We start from the raw sequence: 18,081 nt of genomic DNA, 5'->3' as shown, positions 1-18,081 counted from the left end.
GAGGGAAAGCTAGATATGTTGAAACTGTTTTTAGACAATTACTATGATTTTTTGAAAAATGTTTTCTCTTGGCAAGTTTTGTATCTGAAGTTCTATTTTTTTCCTCTTTTATTTGGGTCTAACACTAAGTGTATAAATTTGGTGAAATATTTTGAGAGACGCAATACCAAATAAATATGTAATAGTTAACTTTTGTAATCAGTACTAAAAGGAGGAATAGTTATGTTGCCAGTATGCTTTTAAACTATTTGTTAGAAGTCTGGTAGCATAATAAGAGTCACTAAAAGATAAGAAGAGATGTTTACCTCTGCTGATGTTTCAACAGCTATCTTTGCTGTCATCAATAGGAACTCAAAATATAACTTTAAAGGCAAATAAATAAAGAATAAAAGCTTATTTGTTTCCAACATTTCATCTGTTCTTTAGCACATAAATGTATCAAAACCAATCATTTGTATTTCTCTTGCCTTCTTTTTGATCTTTATACACACACACACACACACACACACACACACACCCCATTCTATCACTACCCCCAAAAGGCTTTGATTACTTCCTCAATTTAAAATGAAAGTATTTTTTTAAACCAATAAGATTTCTTAGGTGCTTTTTCTATGGTACTTACATTTCACATTGATACTATGAAGTGGTGAGATCTTCAGATTTTGTTTTGGGAAACTACTGAACAGAGTAAATCTGCTCAGGCATCTTCATAGGAATTTATGCTAGATAAAATGTTAGTTCTAGGTCAACCCTTTTAATTTAGATTTCCAGAAACAAACCTAGAAGATCACTTAGAAAGTGGTTGGGATCTGCTCTGCCATGTTTATACTCATAGCACCAATTTTCTTAAAACTGTAGTTTAAATGATAAGCTAAACCTAAATCCTTGTGTTTGTGAAAGGTCATCCAGATTTCCTTTGTTCTGAATCTGATCTTTGTGGTTTAATGGTAGACCAACTGTTAGCAATTTAAGGTATTTTAAAATTGAATACTTTTAAAAAACCTAAACAGCTCAGTGTGGTGTATTAGGGGAGGCTATTTCAACAAGTACCTTTTTCTGAAATAAACAGTCAAACATGAGCATTTTCTGGTTCAAGCACATTCACTTGATTGCTTCAGAGATTGCAAATTCATCCATAGAAAAATACAGTTAAAGAATTTGCCTCCATTTCAGGATCTGATCATGAATTTGCAGAACTGTATTCCCATAAAAGATATTTTCTAATTAAGTGATCTAATTTGGAATTCAGTTTTATGCTTTTATATGATATGATCTGTAATGAATACCTTTCATAGAAGTTGCTGATCTGCATTTAGTAGAGAATTTCCTTTCTCAGGAGTTCCCTATATATTAATGAAACACAAATCCAGCTGCTATTCCTACAGAATATGTTGCAGTGTCTAGAAAATTTAGAAATTTATAGTAGTCTTAGTTCATCTCAACTGACTTTGCTATGATTTGCTTTTTAGAAGCACGTTTACATGACTATTAACAAGTAGTAAATAGAAGAAATTCTAAATTATTTTTGGATTTATATAAACTTCCCAACAATATAAAGGCATGCATAGCATTTTAAGATTTCACTAAATATTTTGCTCATGATTAACCCTGTAAAGCAGACAGTAGAAGTATATTTATTTTTTGGTCCAGGCCTACAATTTTAGTGTAAGGTACTGCCTGCATGGAAATTTATTAGTCTTAGTTGATAAAGTCATTAAAAGGTTATAGAAATGATATGCATCAGTGGCAGGGCTTGAAGATTCTTAGACTGATCTCCTGTGCACAATGCTCAAGCCATCTTATTTTCATCTTACAGGAGAAAACAGACTTAAGCTTATCTCAGTGATAAATAAAATACCTATAAAAGCAATGGGTTTTCTACTTAAAATTATAGCTATTTTAAATTTTAATTTAAAAAAATTGTATCCCCCCCAAGAATTTTCATGTATATATATGTATATGTATATATGTATATATATATATATATATATATATATATATTAGAAAAATCCTAATTAATTGATAAGCTGCTTGGGAACTGAGGGAGCATGGAGAGAAAGGGAAGGCCCTAAGACTTAAAAGCTAGAAAACAGAAACAGTGGAGATTTAAACCTTAGTTTTTTCACATTGAATAACCAGTGCCTTTTTACATACATACTTTTACATACCATCTTTAAAAAATCTTGTCAGAAGGGGCAATTGCGTTATTTAACCATATTAATAAAATGACATTTTCCCATCACTTTTATTTAACACATGCAATAATGGAGGAGCCGGAGATTAAATGGAGCTTTATAAACCAAGTACATGCATGGTCTCATTCCGTAGAATCTGTCTGAAAATACTTCATTTATATTCAAGACATCTGGTTTTATAGTGACTCAGACAAATCTTACTTGGGGAGTGATGGTTTATTTAACACAAAGAATGAGAATATATTTGTTCCATGTCCACAGATCTCACTGTAAGCCTGAAATGAGAGCGGAGTTTATGTAAAAGCCGAAACTGTAGGGGCCGGAAGATGACATTTCAGTTAACTACCTTTTTGGTTAGTCATTTCCTTCCTTAAAGGCCCTATTTTCCCAAAGCTCAAAGCCTGAATTAGCCTTTTATGTGTGAACTGGAACCAAAAATGAGTAAAAGAAGCTGTAGGAATAATGTTTTTTCACGTTGGGATGTTAGGAGGAGTGTGGGATTAAAGGCAATGTGACTATATTATCATCATCATCATTATTATTTTAGGCTTTCCATAAATGCCTACTGGGACTGAAGCTCAATTAATGTTTAATCCCATAGTTTCCTTTTATCCCTTGGATAAAGCTTTTGAGACTGTATTAAAAAGAGGCTTCATGCTGTACTGCAGGACTGGGAGGATCAAGAAACCTGGGTTCTCTTCCCAGCTGTACCATTAATGCCCTTTCTTCTCTGACCTGACCTTGAGCAGATTCTTAATCTCAGAGATAAATAAAATACCTATAAAAGCAATAAACCTTCCTATTTAACATTTATAACTTTTAAATTCTAATTTTAAAAAAGTTGCATCCCTAGCATTATAGATAAGTACTAGCATTACTTATAAATTAGAAAAATTAAGTCTAATTAATTGATAAACTGCTTGGGAATGAGGGGAGAAAGGGAAGGCCACAAAATGTCTTTATGGACACATTTCTTTCTAAAAACAAACTCCAAGTTGGAGTTGGAAATATAAAACAAACAGTGAAAAGGAAGTGATACCATGTTTATGACTTGCAAATCAGATGGAAACTCCAGTTTCCAGCCCCACCCAGTGTTTATGGAAGAAAAAAAAGTTGGTTGGGAGGCGGGTGCCACACATTGACAAAGTTCGGAAAAGAGTTAAATGATCTTGTGACCTGGAACATTGTTTTCTACTCTTGTAACTTTGTATAAATACAACCCTGATAAAGATTACTGGTTTTGACAAGTTCTGAACAAATTTGATTAAATTCATCTGGTGTAGCCATTCAAGTAACTCCAAGTAAAACCTTTCACAATTAGGTTTATGAATTCATCTATCTGCACCTGGAAAATTTGTCTGAAGCACTTATGGAATGTATAGTTTTATACATTTTTTTCCTACAAGAATCATAAACATTAGAGCTCATAATCTTTGGAGGACACTACCCTTGCAGGAGTTTGTATTCCAGAATACTGAGTAATGTTTCAAGTGATTGATCAAATAAATTCTAGCTCCAGGCACTGTTGTTAACGCTTTATCTACTAGACCTTGGCATTTAAGTTACTTTAAAAGCTAAAATATGAGAGTCTCTTTAGTATTAACTTGTATAGGTGACAGAGGGTTGAACTCCCATTTGGCCAACCCTACTGACATGAACAGTGGTTGCAGAAATTGAGGATCGATGTATAGCTCCAAAGTTCTTCTCTTCCCCTTTTTGACGGTCACAGCAGCTATTCCAAAGGATGTTAGTTTATTTGGAAGCCATTAATAGATGAAAAACATGGAAAAGGGCTTGATACCCTATACAACATAACAAAGTCTGTGATGTAGCTACAAGTTTTAGTTTAAATTAACCAAATGACTAACCCACCAATTACTTTATAGCTCTTAGAATCGGCACACTTTTATTTCTTTTCAGTGACAAGTCAGTTCATTTCATGCTGTATGTAAATTTTGGAAGTGCAGTAGCTTCTTGAAGAATTTAGTTTGCTGTGGATTTTTGTTTTTATTGGCCTCCTTTACCCCACTTTTAATGAGGAAGTTCCAAGGGATCGTGATTACTTTGCTAATACTGCCTCCTACTGTTTCCGTTTGTGTGCTAGAGACAGAATTGCAGGATTCAATTTTAGTCAGCCTTCTGTTTTCTAACATAGGCCTTAATTCATTCCTTCTTGCAGAGAATCTTAGGAAATAAGGAAGAGCATCTGTTTGGCTACTGTCTTATGCAATTTTGTTATTTGGAGAAGAAAGAAGACTTTAAAAGTAAAATATGTATTTGTATGCACACACAATTATATGTTTATACATGTTTGTAAATTTTACTTAGAAGATTTTATTGACATTGCCTATTACATTCATACAACTGTTATTCATATACATAATTTGATTAGGGCTTAATAGCCTATTAAATACCCTCAGTAACGAATCTTACTGTTTAGCAAGCCCCTTATTTACTAAGAGGTTTCTTTGGGTCTTACCTATAATTTATAAATGAAGAAAATAATTTACCTGATAATATTGTTGTGAGACTTCAGAATAATTTATTAGGAAGCAGATGCCTAGATGCTGTAAAGAAAGCGCCTTAACAGTTTTTTTTTTAAATAACTTTATTGACAGAACCCATGCCAGGGTAATTTTTTACAACATTATCCCTTGCATTCACTTCTGTTCTGATTTTTCCCCTCCCTCCCTCCACCCCCTCCCTCAGATGGCAAGCAGTCCTTTACATGTTAAATAGGTTACAGTATATTCTAGATACAATATATGTGTGCAGAACTGGACAGTTCTCTTGTTGCACAGGGAGAATTGGATTCAGAAGGTATAAATAACCCGGGAAGAAAAACCAAAATGCAAACAGTTTATATTCATTTCCCAGTGTTCTTTCTTTGGGTGTAGCTGCTTCTGTCCATCCTTGATCAATTGAAAAACTGAATTAGCTCTCTTTATCGAAGAGATCCACTTCCATCAGAATACATCCTCAAACAGTATCGTTGTTGAGGTATATAATGATCTCCTCGTTCTGCTCATTTCACTTAGCATCAGTTCATGTAAATCTCGCCAGTCCTCTCTGTATTCATCCTGCTGGTCATTTCTTACAGAACAATAATATCCCATAACATTCATATACCATAATTTACTCAACCATTCTCCAATTGATGGACATCCTTTCATTTTCCAGCTTCTAGCCATTACAAACAGGGCTGCCACAAACGTTTTGGCACATACAGGTCCCTTTCCCTTCTTTAGTATCTCTTTGGGGTATAAGCCCAGTAGAAACACTGCTGGATCAAAGAGTATGCACAGTTTGATAACTTTTGGGCATAATTCCAGATTGCTCTCCAGAATGGTTAAATTCATTCACAGTTCCACCAACAATGCATCAGTGTCCCAGTTTTCCCATACTCCCTCCAATATTCATCACTAACTTTTCCTGTCATCTTAGCCAATCTGACAGGTGCGTAGTGGTATCTCAGAGTTGTCTTAATTTGCATTTCTCTGACTAATAATGATTTGGAGCATATTTTCATATGGATATAAATGGTTTTAATTTCTTTGTCTAAGAATTCTCTGTTCATATCCTTTGACTATTTATCAATTGGAGAATGGCTTGATTTTTTTATAGAGTCAGTTCTCTATATATTTTGGAAATGAGGCCTTTATCAGAACCTTTGACTGTAAAAATGTTTTCCCAGTTTATTGTTGCCCTTCTAATCTTGTCTGCATTTGTTTTGTTTGTACAAAAACTTTTCAATTTGATATAATCAAAATTTTCTATTTTGTGGTCAATAGTGATCTCTAGTTCTTCTTTGGTCATAAATTCCTCCCTCTTCCACAGGTCTGAGAGGTAAACTATCCTATGTTCTTCCAATTTATTTATCATCTCATTCTTTATGCCTAGGTCATGAACCCATTTTGACCTTATCTTGGTGTTAACAGTGTTAAGTGTGGGTCAATGCCTAGTTTCTGCCATACTAATTTCCAATTTTCCCAGCAATTTTTGTCAAATACTGCATTCTTATCCCCAAAACTGGGGTCTTTGGGTTTGTCAAACACTAGATTATTAAAGTTATTGGCTGTTTTGTCCTTTGAACCTAACCTATTCCATTGATCAACTAGTCTGTTTCTTAGCCAATACCAGATGGTTTTAGTAACTGCTGCTTTATAATATAATTTTAGATCTGGTACAGCTAAGCCACCTTCATTTGATTTTTTTTTTTTCATTAATTCCCTTGAAATTCTTGACCTTTTGTTTTTCCATATGAACTTTGTTGTTATTTTTTCTAGGTCACCAAAATAGTTTTTTGGGAATCTGATTGGTATAGCGCTAAATAAATAGATTAGTTTAGGTAGCATGGTCATCTTTATTATATTTGCTCACCCAATCCAAGAGCATTTAATATTTTTCCAGTTGGTTAGATCAGACTTAATTTGTGTGGAAAGTGTTTTGTAGTTTTGCTCATAAAGTTTCTGATTTTCCCTTGGCAGATAGATTCCTAAATATTTTATACAATCAGTAGTTACTTTAAATGGAATTTCTCTTTGTAACTCTAATTGTTGGGTTTTGTTATGATATATAAGAATGCTGATGACTTGTGTGGGTTTATTTTGTATCCTGCAACTTGCACCTTAACAGTTAAATACCAGCTGATTTGGATAGTAGGAAGGAACCAAATATAAAGGCCTTTTTTCTTTCTTTTTTTTCCTTTTAAGGGCCTTTTTTTCAAAGGCATACGTCAGAAATAACCTAGGCCAACAAAACAGTGGACTTATTTTCATGGTTATAGTAGAATGCTATTTAGTTAACAGTTGTATACTACTTTTAGACACTTCCTTCAGTGTTTGAATTCTGTCTTTGCACAAGTGGTCCCTCAAGTCTGGAAGTGTCTCTTGCAGAATCATTTCTTCATTCATATCTTGACTCTTCATAAGTGTAGACCAATACTGTCAATGGGATTTTCTTGGCAAAGATAATGGGGCGCTTTGCCACTTCTTTTTCTAGTGGATTCAAGTAAATTTAGGTGAAGTGATATACCCAAGATCACACAGGGAGGAAGGGTCTGAGGCTGGATTTTAACTGGGGTCTCTCTATGGAGCTGTGTCCATCAAGGTCTAGTACAAGCACTATCTTTTTTATGAAGCCATTTTTTTTTTTTTTTTTTTTTTAGCTTTTTATTTACAAGATATATGCATGGGTAATTTTTCAGCATTGACAATTACAAAACCTTTTGTTCCAACTTTTCCCCTCCTTTCCCCCACCCCTTCGCCCAGATGGCAGGTTGACCAATACATGTTAAATATGTTAAAGTATAAATTAAATACAATATATGTATACATGTCCAAACAGTTATTTTGCTGTACAAAAAGAGTCAGACTCTGAAATAGTGTACAATTAGCCTGTGAAGGAGATCAAAAATGCAGGCGGACAAAAATAGAGGGACTGGGAATTCTATGTAGTGGTTCACACTCATTTCCCAGAGTTCTTTCGCTGGGTGTAGCTGGTTCAATTCATTACTGCTCCAGTGGAACTGGTTTGGTTCATCTCATTGCTGAAGATGGCCAGGGCCATCAGAATTGATCATCTTATAGTATTGTTGTTGAAGTATATAATGATCTCTTGCATGAAGCCATTCTTCTTCAGTGATGAGTGAAGTATGGCCAGAAAGCAAGAAGATTTGTGTTCAAGCCTTGTTTCTCATTTACTGGATGTGTGATTGTGAGCAAATTACTTGTGCTTCAGTGTTTTTCAAATGAAAATGCAGGTCCAGTCTAGTCTTTATTCTTTATGGAATTTACTTTTGTCGGTTCACAAGCGTGGTTAATAAAAATCAATAACCATAACAAGTGCTTACTGTGTGCCAGGTACAAACAGAACCTGCCCTCAATGAACTTCTATTCCCATGTATTTACCTCATTCCTAATTTTGTTAAGCCAGAAGTGAATTTAAGGGATCACCTAGGCTAAACTCCAAGTTTTACAGATGAAGAAGCTGAGGTTCAAAAGCATTTCTAAGTGCTAAAGGGATGAAAAATTGAATTAGATGTGATCTGAGCCTTTTCATGGTTCCCTTTGGGGTTTTCTTGGCTGAGGTACTAGAGCAGTTTGCTCTTTCCTTCTTCAGCTCGTTTCACAGATGAGGAAACTGAGACAAACAGGGTTAAGTGACACAGCTACTAAGTATTTAAGGCCAGAAGTGAAATTCCTGACTTTCAGAACTGGCACTCTTATTTACTGGCTGCCTTAATAAAATTTTTTTAAAAAATAATTTTAGTCTTGCTGTTAGGTTGTAAGAGTTTTAAAGGCAGTGAGCATTTTGTGCTTTGCTTTAAATTCCTGTCCTTTAACACACTGTGCCTTGCTGTCTATAGTAAGTAGATGATTGATTCTTGTTTATTGAACTGAAATAATTTGTTCCCCCTAATGCAAATTTTATAACTCAATAATAAGTTAGAAGTTAAAGTTGAGTCTGGTCACTGTATGGTCAAAAATTATACAAATGGAGTCTAAATCCCTAAATTGAAGTGCTGAAAATTAGTTGGTCAGGAAACATAAATTCACACAAACATAATTTTAAAAGTGTGGGAGATGGAAAGAAATCGGAGACTCTTAAGATATTCTCAAGATTGTCTAATCACAAATTCCTACAGTGTTTGGTTGTAAGGAATTTCCACTGTTTCAAACCTATTTCATGCCTCCTTCATATTAAAAGTAGAGAGCCCAATGGTTTTGACTCTGGGTCACATAGCTTGTCAGTGGTATAGCTAGTAACTAAAATCCATTTCTTTTGTCTGCTCAAAAAATATTTATCATAGATTTAGACCCAGGAGTAAATTTAAGTTCTCTGAGAAAACTGAGTGGATGCAAAGTCAAATCAGACATGGCCCCTACCCTTTCTTTCTGGAGAATGGGAAATTGAGATAGATTTTGTGGATAAGTGTTAGATAATATTCCCATGGGGTACCTTCCTTTTTCAGAACTCCATTGAAATATAAGCTCCCCTTTTTATCCCCAGAGCTTAGCATAGTGCCTAACATGGTATGTTTAATAAAGACTTATTTGACTTGGTCATAATTTTTAGTTGGAAGGGAACTTTTGAGAGTACCATCTTTTACAGATGAAAACTTTCATGACTTTCCCAAAGTTACAAGGCCAACAATGAGCAGAACTAGGATTTTGGACCCAACTCTTTTGATGTTACAATATTCTAAACATCATATCATACTTACTTCCTTAATCTGTTAGTAAGAACAAGGGAAGATAGTCCAGAAAGAAAAGAATTACATCATGAGCAGAGGTAGGAAGAGCAAAAAAATCACAGTTCAGGGAATAACAGACCAATTTGACCATAACAGCTGGAATGGGGGTTCATGGTGATTCATTTCATGTAAGGGGGGCTGGTGAGAATGAAACACTTTTTAGGATAGAAAAAAAGAAGATGTAGATATTTAAATTGGAACAGAGAAAACTTTCATGTAATTTTAGATTCAATAAAGTTGAGGTTAAGATAATCAGCAGAGAATGCTAGTATTAAAGTCAGAAGGCCTGGGTTCAAATCTTGACCCTGTTACTACCTCTGTGACCTCTTCTTGGTGGTTCTTTTTGAGGACTTTTTAAGGTCCCTTCTTAAAGGTCTCTAAATCTTTAATCTTTTGATCCAGTGGATAGAGAGTAGAGAAGGGAATAAGCAGAAATAAATGAAAGACAATAGCAGCTGAGGATTCAGTTTATTAGCCAGAATGAAATTTCTCATGAATCAGAGTAGCAAAGTAATCAATGACTTAGCACAATGTCTGGCACATAGTAGGTGCTTAAATATTTATTGAATGAGTGAATTGATTTTTTAACCACTGCTTCTGGCCTGAAATTCAGGAGTGGACAAAGAACATGGGAATGATCAGGGTAATGGTAGGGTTGAAGTTAAGGTGGTGAGACATTCTTAGCATCTTTGTGAAAGTGGACTATGAAATTAGGGTTAGACAGAATCACAGAGAGTCTGGAGAAACTTGCATTTTAGATGTATATTTACTTCTGGTTCCTTCCTGCCTCCCTTTCCCCCATCCTAACTAATAGGCCTGGATGAACTGAGAAAGCACAGTGACTATTTGTGAAGGGAAGAAATTGCTTCAGTGGTTAGCCCAAGTGAGAGATAACAGATAAAGAAACTGGTTGGAGGAGGATCATTAAATCTGAGATATGAGTAATGGAAGATTGGTGACTATTCATTTCCTATGCTCATGTCACAATAATTTAAAAGGACAAGTTTGACCATATCACTCCTTGAAGTGGCTTTGCATTTTCAGAGGCAGCCTGCAGGCACAGGGTACTGGGTTGGAGGAGGCTTGAATGAAGAGCACTAGAGTTCAAATGTGGCCTTGGATATATACTAGCTCTCTTCCTTAACCACTGTCTGCCCACTTTCTTCAACTGAAATGCGGATAATAATAACATTTAACTTTTAGGAAAATTGTGAGGATCAAATAAAATAATATTTGTAGAATTCTTAGCATCATTCCCAGCACAAAGTAGGTACTTAATAAATATTTATTATTTTTCTTTTCCGTTCCCATCACTCTTTTTAAGCATTTAAACCCCTTCATAATTTGGCTCCAACCTATCTTTCCAGACTGATCTTTTATCACATTATCAACATTTCCACTTGCTAATTCCTGGACAATGTTTTCATCTCCCGTTTACGTACCCTTTGCCACCTGTCCTATATGTGGAATGCTCTCCCTTTTCTGTGAATCTCTCGCTTGCTTGGATTCAGCCTCTTACAGAATTCTCCATACTCCTAACTCCCATTGTTAGGGCCTCCTCCCTATTTTTAATATATTTTGTGGTGATCTCTGTCTACATTGTTTCCCCTTTCCCCACTACTAGAATGGAAAGGCCCAATGGGCAAGACCTGTTTCATTTTTGTCATTTTATATCCCCCAATACTTGGCACAATAGCTGGCATGGCTTTTGGTTTCCTTAGAATGTATGCTTCTCTGAACAAGTGAACATGGCACTAAAGGTCAGTTAGAGTTGAGAGAGGGGCAGAATGGGGGGTTTAGATGGGTTGGTAACATGGATGCTAAATTCACCGAGAACCATTGATTGATAAAGTTTTTTTTTTTTTTTAAATACTATACAACTATTGTATATAACTGCTAAACATATGCTCCACTATCAAGACTGAACTGGTGTTTCACATTTTTCTTGGAGTTGATATAGGAGTAGTGATGGTGGAATACTTTGCCCCTAATAATCTTAAACCAGACATTATCCATTTGTCAGGGTTCTGCTCCTGGTACTTGGGAAGCCCCCTCACCAAAGATAGCCCTACATCCTAAACCCAGAACCAAACATATTTTCTTTCAGCCAAATCCCATTTGCTATGTTTGAGAGAATAGTTAAAGGTGGATACTATTTTTTTTTTTTGATTACGATTCCAAATGGAGCTAATGGCTCTAGTGGTGATGATGATTGCTGGCAGGGTGTTCAGCATACTTTTTTAATATGAGGTGGTAAGCCATTTTCTTCCAACAGTTTTCTGAGTTGTTAAGTATTTAAGAGGTACCATGATGTACAAAATAGCCCAAACTATATTTTCTTCCTCTTTCATCATATCATATTTTTATAACAGGAGGAGTTCCATGATTCTTTTTATTTTTTTAATCCTTGTAATTTGTTGCCAATTGTTTCCATCTTCTTTTTCCTTTTGGTTCTTAGTGTGTTGATTGACCTTTCTTACTCTTCAAAGAGAAAGAATTGGTAGCACAGACGTGTATTCTGTTATTTCTAATTAGCACAAAATGGTGGGGATGAGGCAAATAATTCCTTTTTAGTCAGTATGACTGTTATATATTTAAAATATGTGTAATAATTTACATATAGCATCTTTTATACCCTGCATCTTTTCTTTAACTCCTGAAATTTGTCTTCTTCACAGGTGAAATCAGTGATAAACCTCTTGTTTGCTGCATATACTGGAGATGTGTCAGCCCTTAGAAGGTCAGTTAAAAGGGTAGGAGTGACTGGCTAGAGAAAGTCTCCTTGCCACACATATGGACCTTATTTCTTAATAAGTGGTCAAAGTCAATTCTTAATTTTTCTCACTTTAGATAAAAAGACCCCCCCCCCCCCACAAAATTTCACAGGTGACAAAGCTGCTGTTAAATATACTTTTCCAATGTCCCACTTAAGAATGCTGTCTCTAGTGGTACCTACTTGTACTCTTAGGCTTTTTCCATCCTTTTTTGATCATAAAAACTTATGTAGTTTATTTTTTTCCCTCTGGAGACCTGATCTTTGTATACAGAGGCTAATCTAATAAATTACATTTATGGATAGTGATGGACCAATCATGAAAATTCCTCATCCTAAATTTCCCAACCAAATCAGGTTTTAGCAATCCCTTTCTAAAATGAATGAATGAAACAGAGATGAATCTGTTTTCCTTTGTCCATCAAGGAATAATTCTTATAATTAAATAGTGGCAGAAGTATGTAAAGTACTTTTTATATAAATAGAGCCTTTTGGTGCCCCTAAAATGCTATATAAGTGGCTAACTACTCCAGCTTTATATACCGTTCTTAGAAAGATATTAATAATAGAAATTTAGAGCTGGAAGGGAAGTTATATGGTCATCAAGTTTAACCCCGCTAGGTGAAATCATTTGTCCATGGCCATACAAGTGGTAAAATAGCAGTGTCTTCGGATGTGAACTATTTTTCTTTGGACTACAAATTCATTGGATCTCATTGCCATTGTCTCTCTAGGTCTTTGGAATGGAAAGATCCTAATATTTAATTTTCACAGATGTTCTTGAAATATCTTATTCTCTACTGTTTGGATTGAAGATTTTTAAATGTAGGGCTATCAGGATTTTTGTTTTTGTTTTTTTGTTTTGTGAACACGAGGGATTTTTTTGGTGTTGGTTTCTTGTCCTCTAGAGACTTGAAGTTGCCTGTTGTGCTTCCATTCTTCAGATCTCTGAGTATTTATCATAATGAAGTGTAATTGTCTTGTGAGGTGCTCAGTGTTTATATCCCTATGCCAGTCCAGCAAGCTAACAGAGAGAAGCAAGGTAATTCCCCCAATATGCATGTGAACTAGTTGTCCAGTATCTTGGTTTCCATGAATCTCATTATAGAAGGCATCTGCTCAATTTAGCTATCTAATAGAATTAAAGAGAAAAGTTTGGTTGAGAGGTTTTTAAGGTGATTTGTAGGTAGGGCAGGAAGCACTTGTTGATGTACTAGACTACCTTTGTAAATGTCATGAGTGGATTAATTTTAGAGTACCTATATTTAATGAGTGATTGTGCTTGTGAATTTTCAGATTTGCTTTGTCAGCAATGGATATGGAACAACGGGACTATGATTCTCGAACTGCATTACATGTTGCAGCTGCAGAAGGTAATAGTTGAAACCTTTAATTTATTCATCTTCATGTTAGCTTTCTAGTAGATATGAAGGCCTAACTGTTACTATTTTGGGATTACAGGTCATGTGGAAGTAGTTAAATTTTTGCTGGAAGCCTGCAAAGTGAATCCTTTCCCCAAGGACAGGTGAGCAGTTATTTCGGCTTCTCCCCTGTAAATATGGAGTTTCTTACTGGTTCCTTTGATCATATTGGTGGTGTTTTATTGCCATTTGGAAGGGGGTGGTGCTTTTTAAATGAACACTCATACCTGAAACCATGATGTATTTTCCAGCTGGTCTCATAGTCGACAAGTTCCTTGTTTTTGATGTGTAGTGTCTACTTTCAATTTTTCTTTGCTTTCCTCCCCCTCACCCCCCACTGCCAGCACCCAGATTCTTGTCTAGGGAGATAACATAGATAATTTGGATTTTTCAGACTGTTTGGCTAGTCAGTGTTTAGCATCCTCTTTGTGTAGAACACTATAGTGAGAATTGTAGGAACAGAAGACTGGTTCCTTGATCTCAAGGACTTTACAACCTAATGAGGGAAAAAAGATAAACATGTGAACATTTACATAATTGCATTTAGAATAGATGCATATGAGCAAATGCACAAACAATTAATGGTGCAGAACTATATAAATGAGTCCTTGAAGGCTCTTGGAAGTCTTGAAGCTGGATTAGTGGGATGCTGAGAACACCTGTTTGGAAGAGTTAGATTTTGAGCAAAGGGATAAGTATGATTTGTAGCAAAGAAAGAAAGAAGGCATTTTAAAATTTGGCCAGAATGGAGGCCAGGAACCACTGGGTGATAAGTAAGATGGCAGGCTTAAGTGGTGAAGTGGTTTTCCAAAGGTTTCAATAATTAGTTTATCACAAAGCTGATTCTCTTGTCCCTTTTGGCCAGATCTATTTCCAAAATGCTATCTTGTTTGAGTTAGCAGTCAAGGTAATACATGTAAAATTAACTGTTAGCTGCTATCATCATCATCATCATCATTATTATTCTATATTTAGTTTATTTGAGTAGCCTTACCATTTAGTACCATTCTTTAAGATGCAAATTATCCAGTTAGGAACAAGGTTATCTTTGATCTTAAGTCCTAAAATGTATTCTTTAAAATTAAAAAAAAAAAACAAACCCTTCAGAATCTTTGAATGGTAGTTGCAGGTCATTGAAGAGAATGGAAAATGTAGTAAATCTTTAGGGTGAAGTGGTCAATGGAGGAAATTAGATTGATAGTCAATGACTTGAGCTTCCACTTCTTTATTAGGAGATTAAAAATTGAGTTCTATAGTTAACACTATTATCTAGCTGCGTGTATATACCCCAATTGTAATTTGGGATAAGGAGGAAATGTGGAGGGAAACAGTGTCTTTGAATGGAACTTGTGTGTGTGTGTGTGTGTACATTTATACACACACTATATTAAGATATATATATGTGTGTATACACACACACATAAACTATTACATATATATATGCATATGACCCCATATATAACTACGTATATATGATCAGTCTATATAAGCTTTGTTAATCATCTTTAAATATAATTGAAAAAAGATGCCTTGTTTTTTTTTTTCACTCAGCTTTTTAGATTGTTAAAGTCTTCATTATACCATCTCCCTTTAGCAACATTTTCTTTAAAGTCTACTTTTCAGACTGACTTGGAAAAATAAATTGATTGCAGAATGAAAATTCATCTTCAAGCTTCACATTTTGAATTTAAAGACTTTTTCTGAATTTCCCCTGTTAAATTCCCTCTACAAGAAGTCACTGAAATAAATTAAATGCAGAGCCCATGGTTTTCCAAAGTGTAATAGGGGAGAGCACTAGACCAAGTCAGAAGATTGTGGGTTCAAGAACTGGTCCCACCACTTGATGGGCAAGCCCCTTCCCTCCTTGATCTCAGTGAGCCACCTTACAGAAGAAGGCAGGGATAAAAGCATATATGGACTATATACCTCACAGAGTTGTGAGATGAAAGGGTCTTATCATTTTGGGTAGCAGATGGCTTATCTACAAAGCAGATGACTGACAAGTGTTTCCATTCATTGAACATTCCAGTCATAATTGTGCTATTTATTACAGGTGGAATAACACTCCCATGGATGAAGCTCTACACTTTGGACACCATGATGTGTTTAAAATCCTTCAGGAATACCAAGTCCAGTATACACCTCCAGGAGATTCCAATGATGGTAAAGAAAACCAGACAGTCCATAAGAATCTAGATGGATTGTTGTAATAGGGTCTCAAGCTTGATCCTAAGAATCAAATCATTTAGCTATTTAATTGTGAAAAATGATTATGAAGAGCGTGTGTACTTCCCTGGTAGTGATGTATATTTTACAGAGTTTGTCTGTTATCTCAGTGTTACTGGAGTTTTTCTTCATTGTATGCAGAAGACAAATCTGATCTCTCTGGAAAAAAAAAAAGAAAAAAATAGAAACAAAGCAGGATCTCCCTTCATAATGTGAGCGATATTACCTCGTGCTGTGGATAATTTGATGTAAAAAACAAAAATCACCATTGCTCGCTTTTCTGTGGTCTTTACAATTTCTTTCTGTGTTGTGTGCATTTGTGATACTTGTTCTTTCTTCTGAATATGCATTTTTAAACTGAAAACTTGTTTGTACAGTTGGCCCAAATGAACAAGGCTGCCTCCAGGAGCAAATGGAAGTGTTTTGTTTTTTTGTTTTTTTCAAGATATCAGATTTGAAATGTTGGAATAGTTTGGGTGTTTTTCAAACACTCTATGCACTTAAGGTTGTATGTTTTTTCCAATGTTTCCCTGTACCTATTTGTGAGAATATTAATGACTGTCAATAAATAGTAAAGACTAATTTTGATTCGACTTTATCAGGGATTTTAAAGTTTGGTGACCAAAAGATCTAAGTATGAATGTAACTTTGGACCCTTTCAGAGGATTCTTTTTTTCATATCTTCCCTAGTCCAGCCTTTCTTTCCTTTTCTACATTTAGCTATCTTTGCTTCTTCTCTTGAACTTGGCAGTGGTGCTTCTATACTATGCAGTTTTGATCTTTGCTACATTAATCAGGAGGGTTCTCAACCTTGGCCTTTTGCACAGTAGCTACAACTAAGCCCATTTTCTAGAAAAACAAACCAGAGACAGAATGAACTACCAAGCAAGTCAACATTGGTGGAACTTAACAGACTTGACAACAAAACAGATTGCTGCAATGCTGCTGCTCAGAGGGTATATTTTTCTGCTTTTCACCTAAATTAAGTTCAGAAAACTACCAAGTCATTTTGACAGTGTGTGATCTGCCATAAAGTGATATGTTTATTATTTAAGCTTGTCACCATAAATCTGAATCAAGATAGCTGTTCAGTTTGGGGGACCACTAGCAAAAACTCCATTTTTCTTCTCTTTTGCCATTGTGTGAGATTTCTGGTGGTACCAACATTTCCTTATGAAAGAAAAAAGAAACAAAAAAAGAAGCTTCTGTGTCAAACAAACAAAAACAAACATCTGCTTCGTTTTATTTTAAGCTGATGCCCATCCATATTTATGTTTGGAAAGTAAATAAAAAGGTCTTCCCAAGATGAGCGGATATACTTTTGGTATGTACCTTCACCCTATCACCTAAATGAATGAGTATCTTAGGTTAGATCAGGGAGAAGTAAAATGAAGAACTTTGATATTAAGTACAAAGTAAAGGCCACTTCATTGAATGTGCTCTTTGAAGTTGGTTTTAATCTAATGAGTGAAATCCTCAGCTACAGAAATAGCAATCAATAAAAACATTAGCAGCCCTTTTCTCAGTCCAATACAGCTTTCAAGCTTTATATAACCCATGTTGCTTTCCCCCACCTTCTTCAGTCATCCTTCAGGTGCTCACATTTTGGACTTCTGATCTAAAGCAGCCTAGTTCACCTGTCATTCTCCCAGTCCCTTGAGTGACCAGTGGTCCTCACTGCTGCTGCTTCATAATTGGGCTGTTGAAGTCTTTCTTCCTGATACGTAAGCCTCTTATAACCAGTTCTAGTACTTTTCCTGTCTTTAAGTCAGAGAATGACCGACCACATTCAGAGGTATTACTTGCATAGTTTTCCATAAGAGCCCTTTGTTAGCCAAGAGGAAGTCTTGTCTGCAAATTTTATTAAATTTGTGTATATTATAATGTCTTTTGGGGATAGAAGAAATTCACTGGTTTATATATTAAAATAACTATGAACCTACTTTTCTCAAACAGCAGTATGGTTTAGCTGTATTAAAACGTTTCACATTTGGGTTGAACTAGTTGGCGAGCTACCTAATGCTAATTCTGTGACTCAGATTTAAAATGACAGCAATTTAACTCCAGGAAGCAAAGATCATCCCTGAAACTCAGGTTTTCCTCCAGGAAACAATACTCCTAACTGGTGTTTGAGGACAAGAATTAGTTTTAGTATTTTCTCCAATGTTTAGAAGGTTTTGTAAAGCTTTCATGTTCATTTAGAGCACT

At 35.3% G+C, this 18,081-nt stretch overlaps 1 protein-coding gene across 2 annotated transcripts in view; it reads left to right on the top strand.

Annotated features, from left to right (window-relative positions):
- Positions 1-16,455, top strand: part of GLS (glutaminase) — a 76,862-nt gene extending 60,407 nt beyond the window's left edge. For both annotated transcript variants that reach the window (XM_051985991.1, XM_051985994.1), the window contains 4 exons: positions 12,132-12,193; positions 13,523-13,599; positions 13,688-13,751; positions 15,701-16,455. In XM_051985991.1, the coding sequence (XP_051841951.1) occupies positions 12,132-12,193; positions 13,523-13,599; positions 13,688-13,751; positions 15,701-15,857 (360 nt within the window). In that variant the 3' untranslated portion in view covers positions 15,858-16,455. The remainder of the gene's footprint in view (positions 1-12,131; positions 12,194-13,522; positions 13,600-13,687; positions 13,752-15,700) is intronic.
- The last annotated feature ends 1,626 nt before the right edge of the window (positions 16,456-18,081 follow it).

The sequence above is a fragment of the Antechinus flavipes genome, chromosome 3 (genome assembly GCF_016432865.1).
Source record: "Antechinus flavipes isolate AdamAnt ecotype Samford, QLD, Australia chromosome 3, AdamAnt_v2, whole genome shotgun sequence".
NCBI lineage: Eukaryota > Metazoa > Chordata > Mammalia > Dasyuromorphia > Dasyuridae > Antechinus > Antechinus flavipes.
The sequence above is the reverse complement of the archived record's forward strand: the minus strand, read 5'-3'. Positions and strand labels throughout refer to the sequence as shown.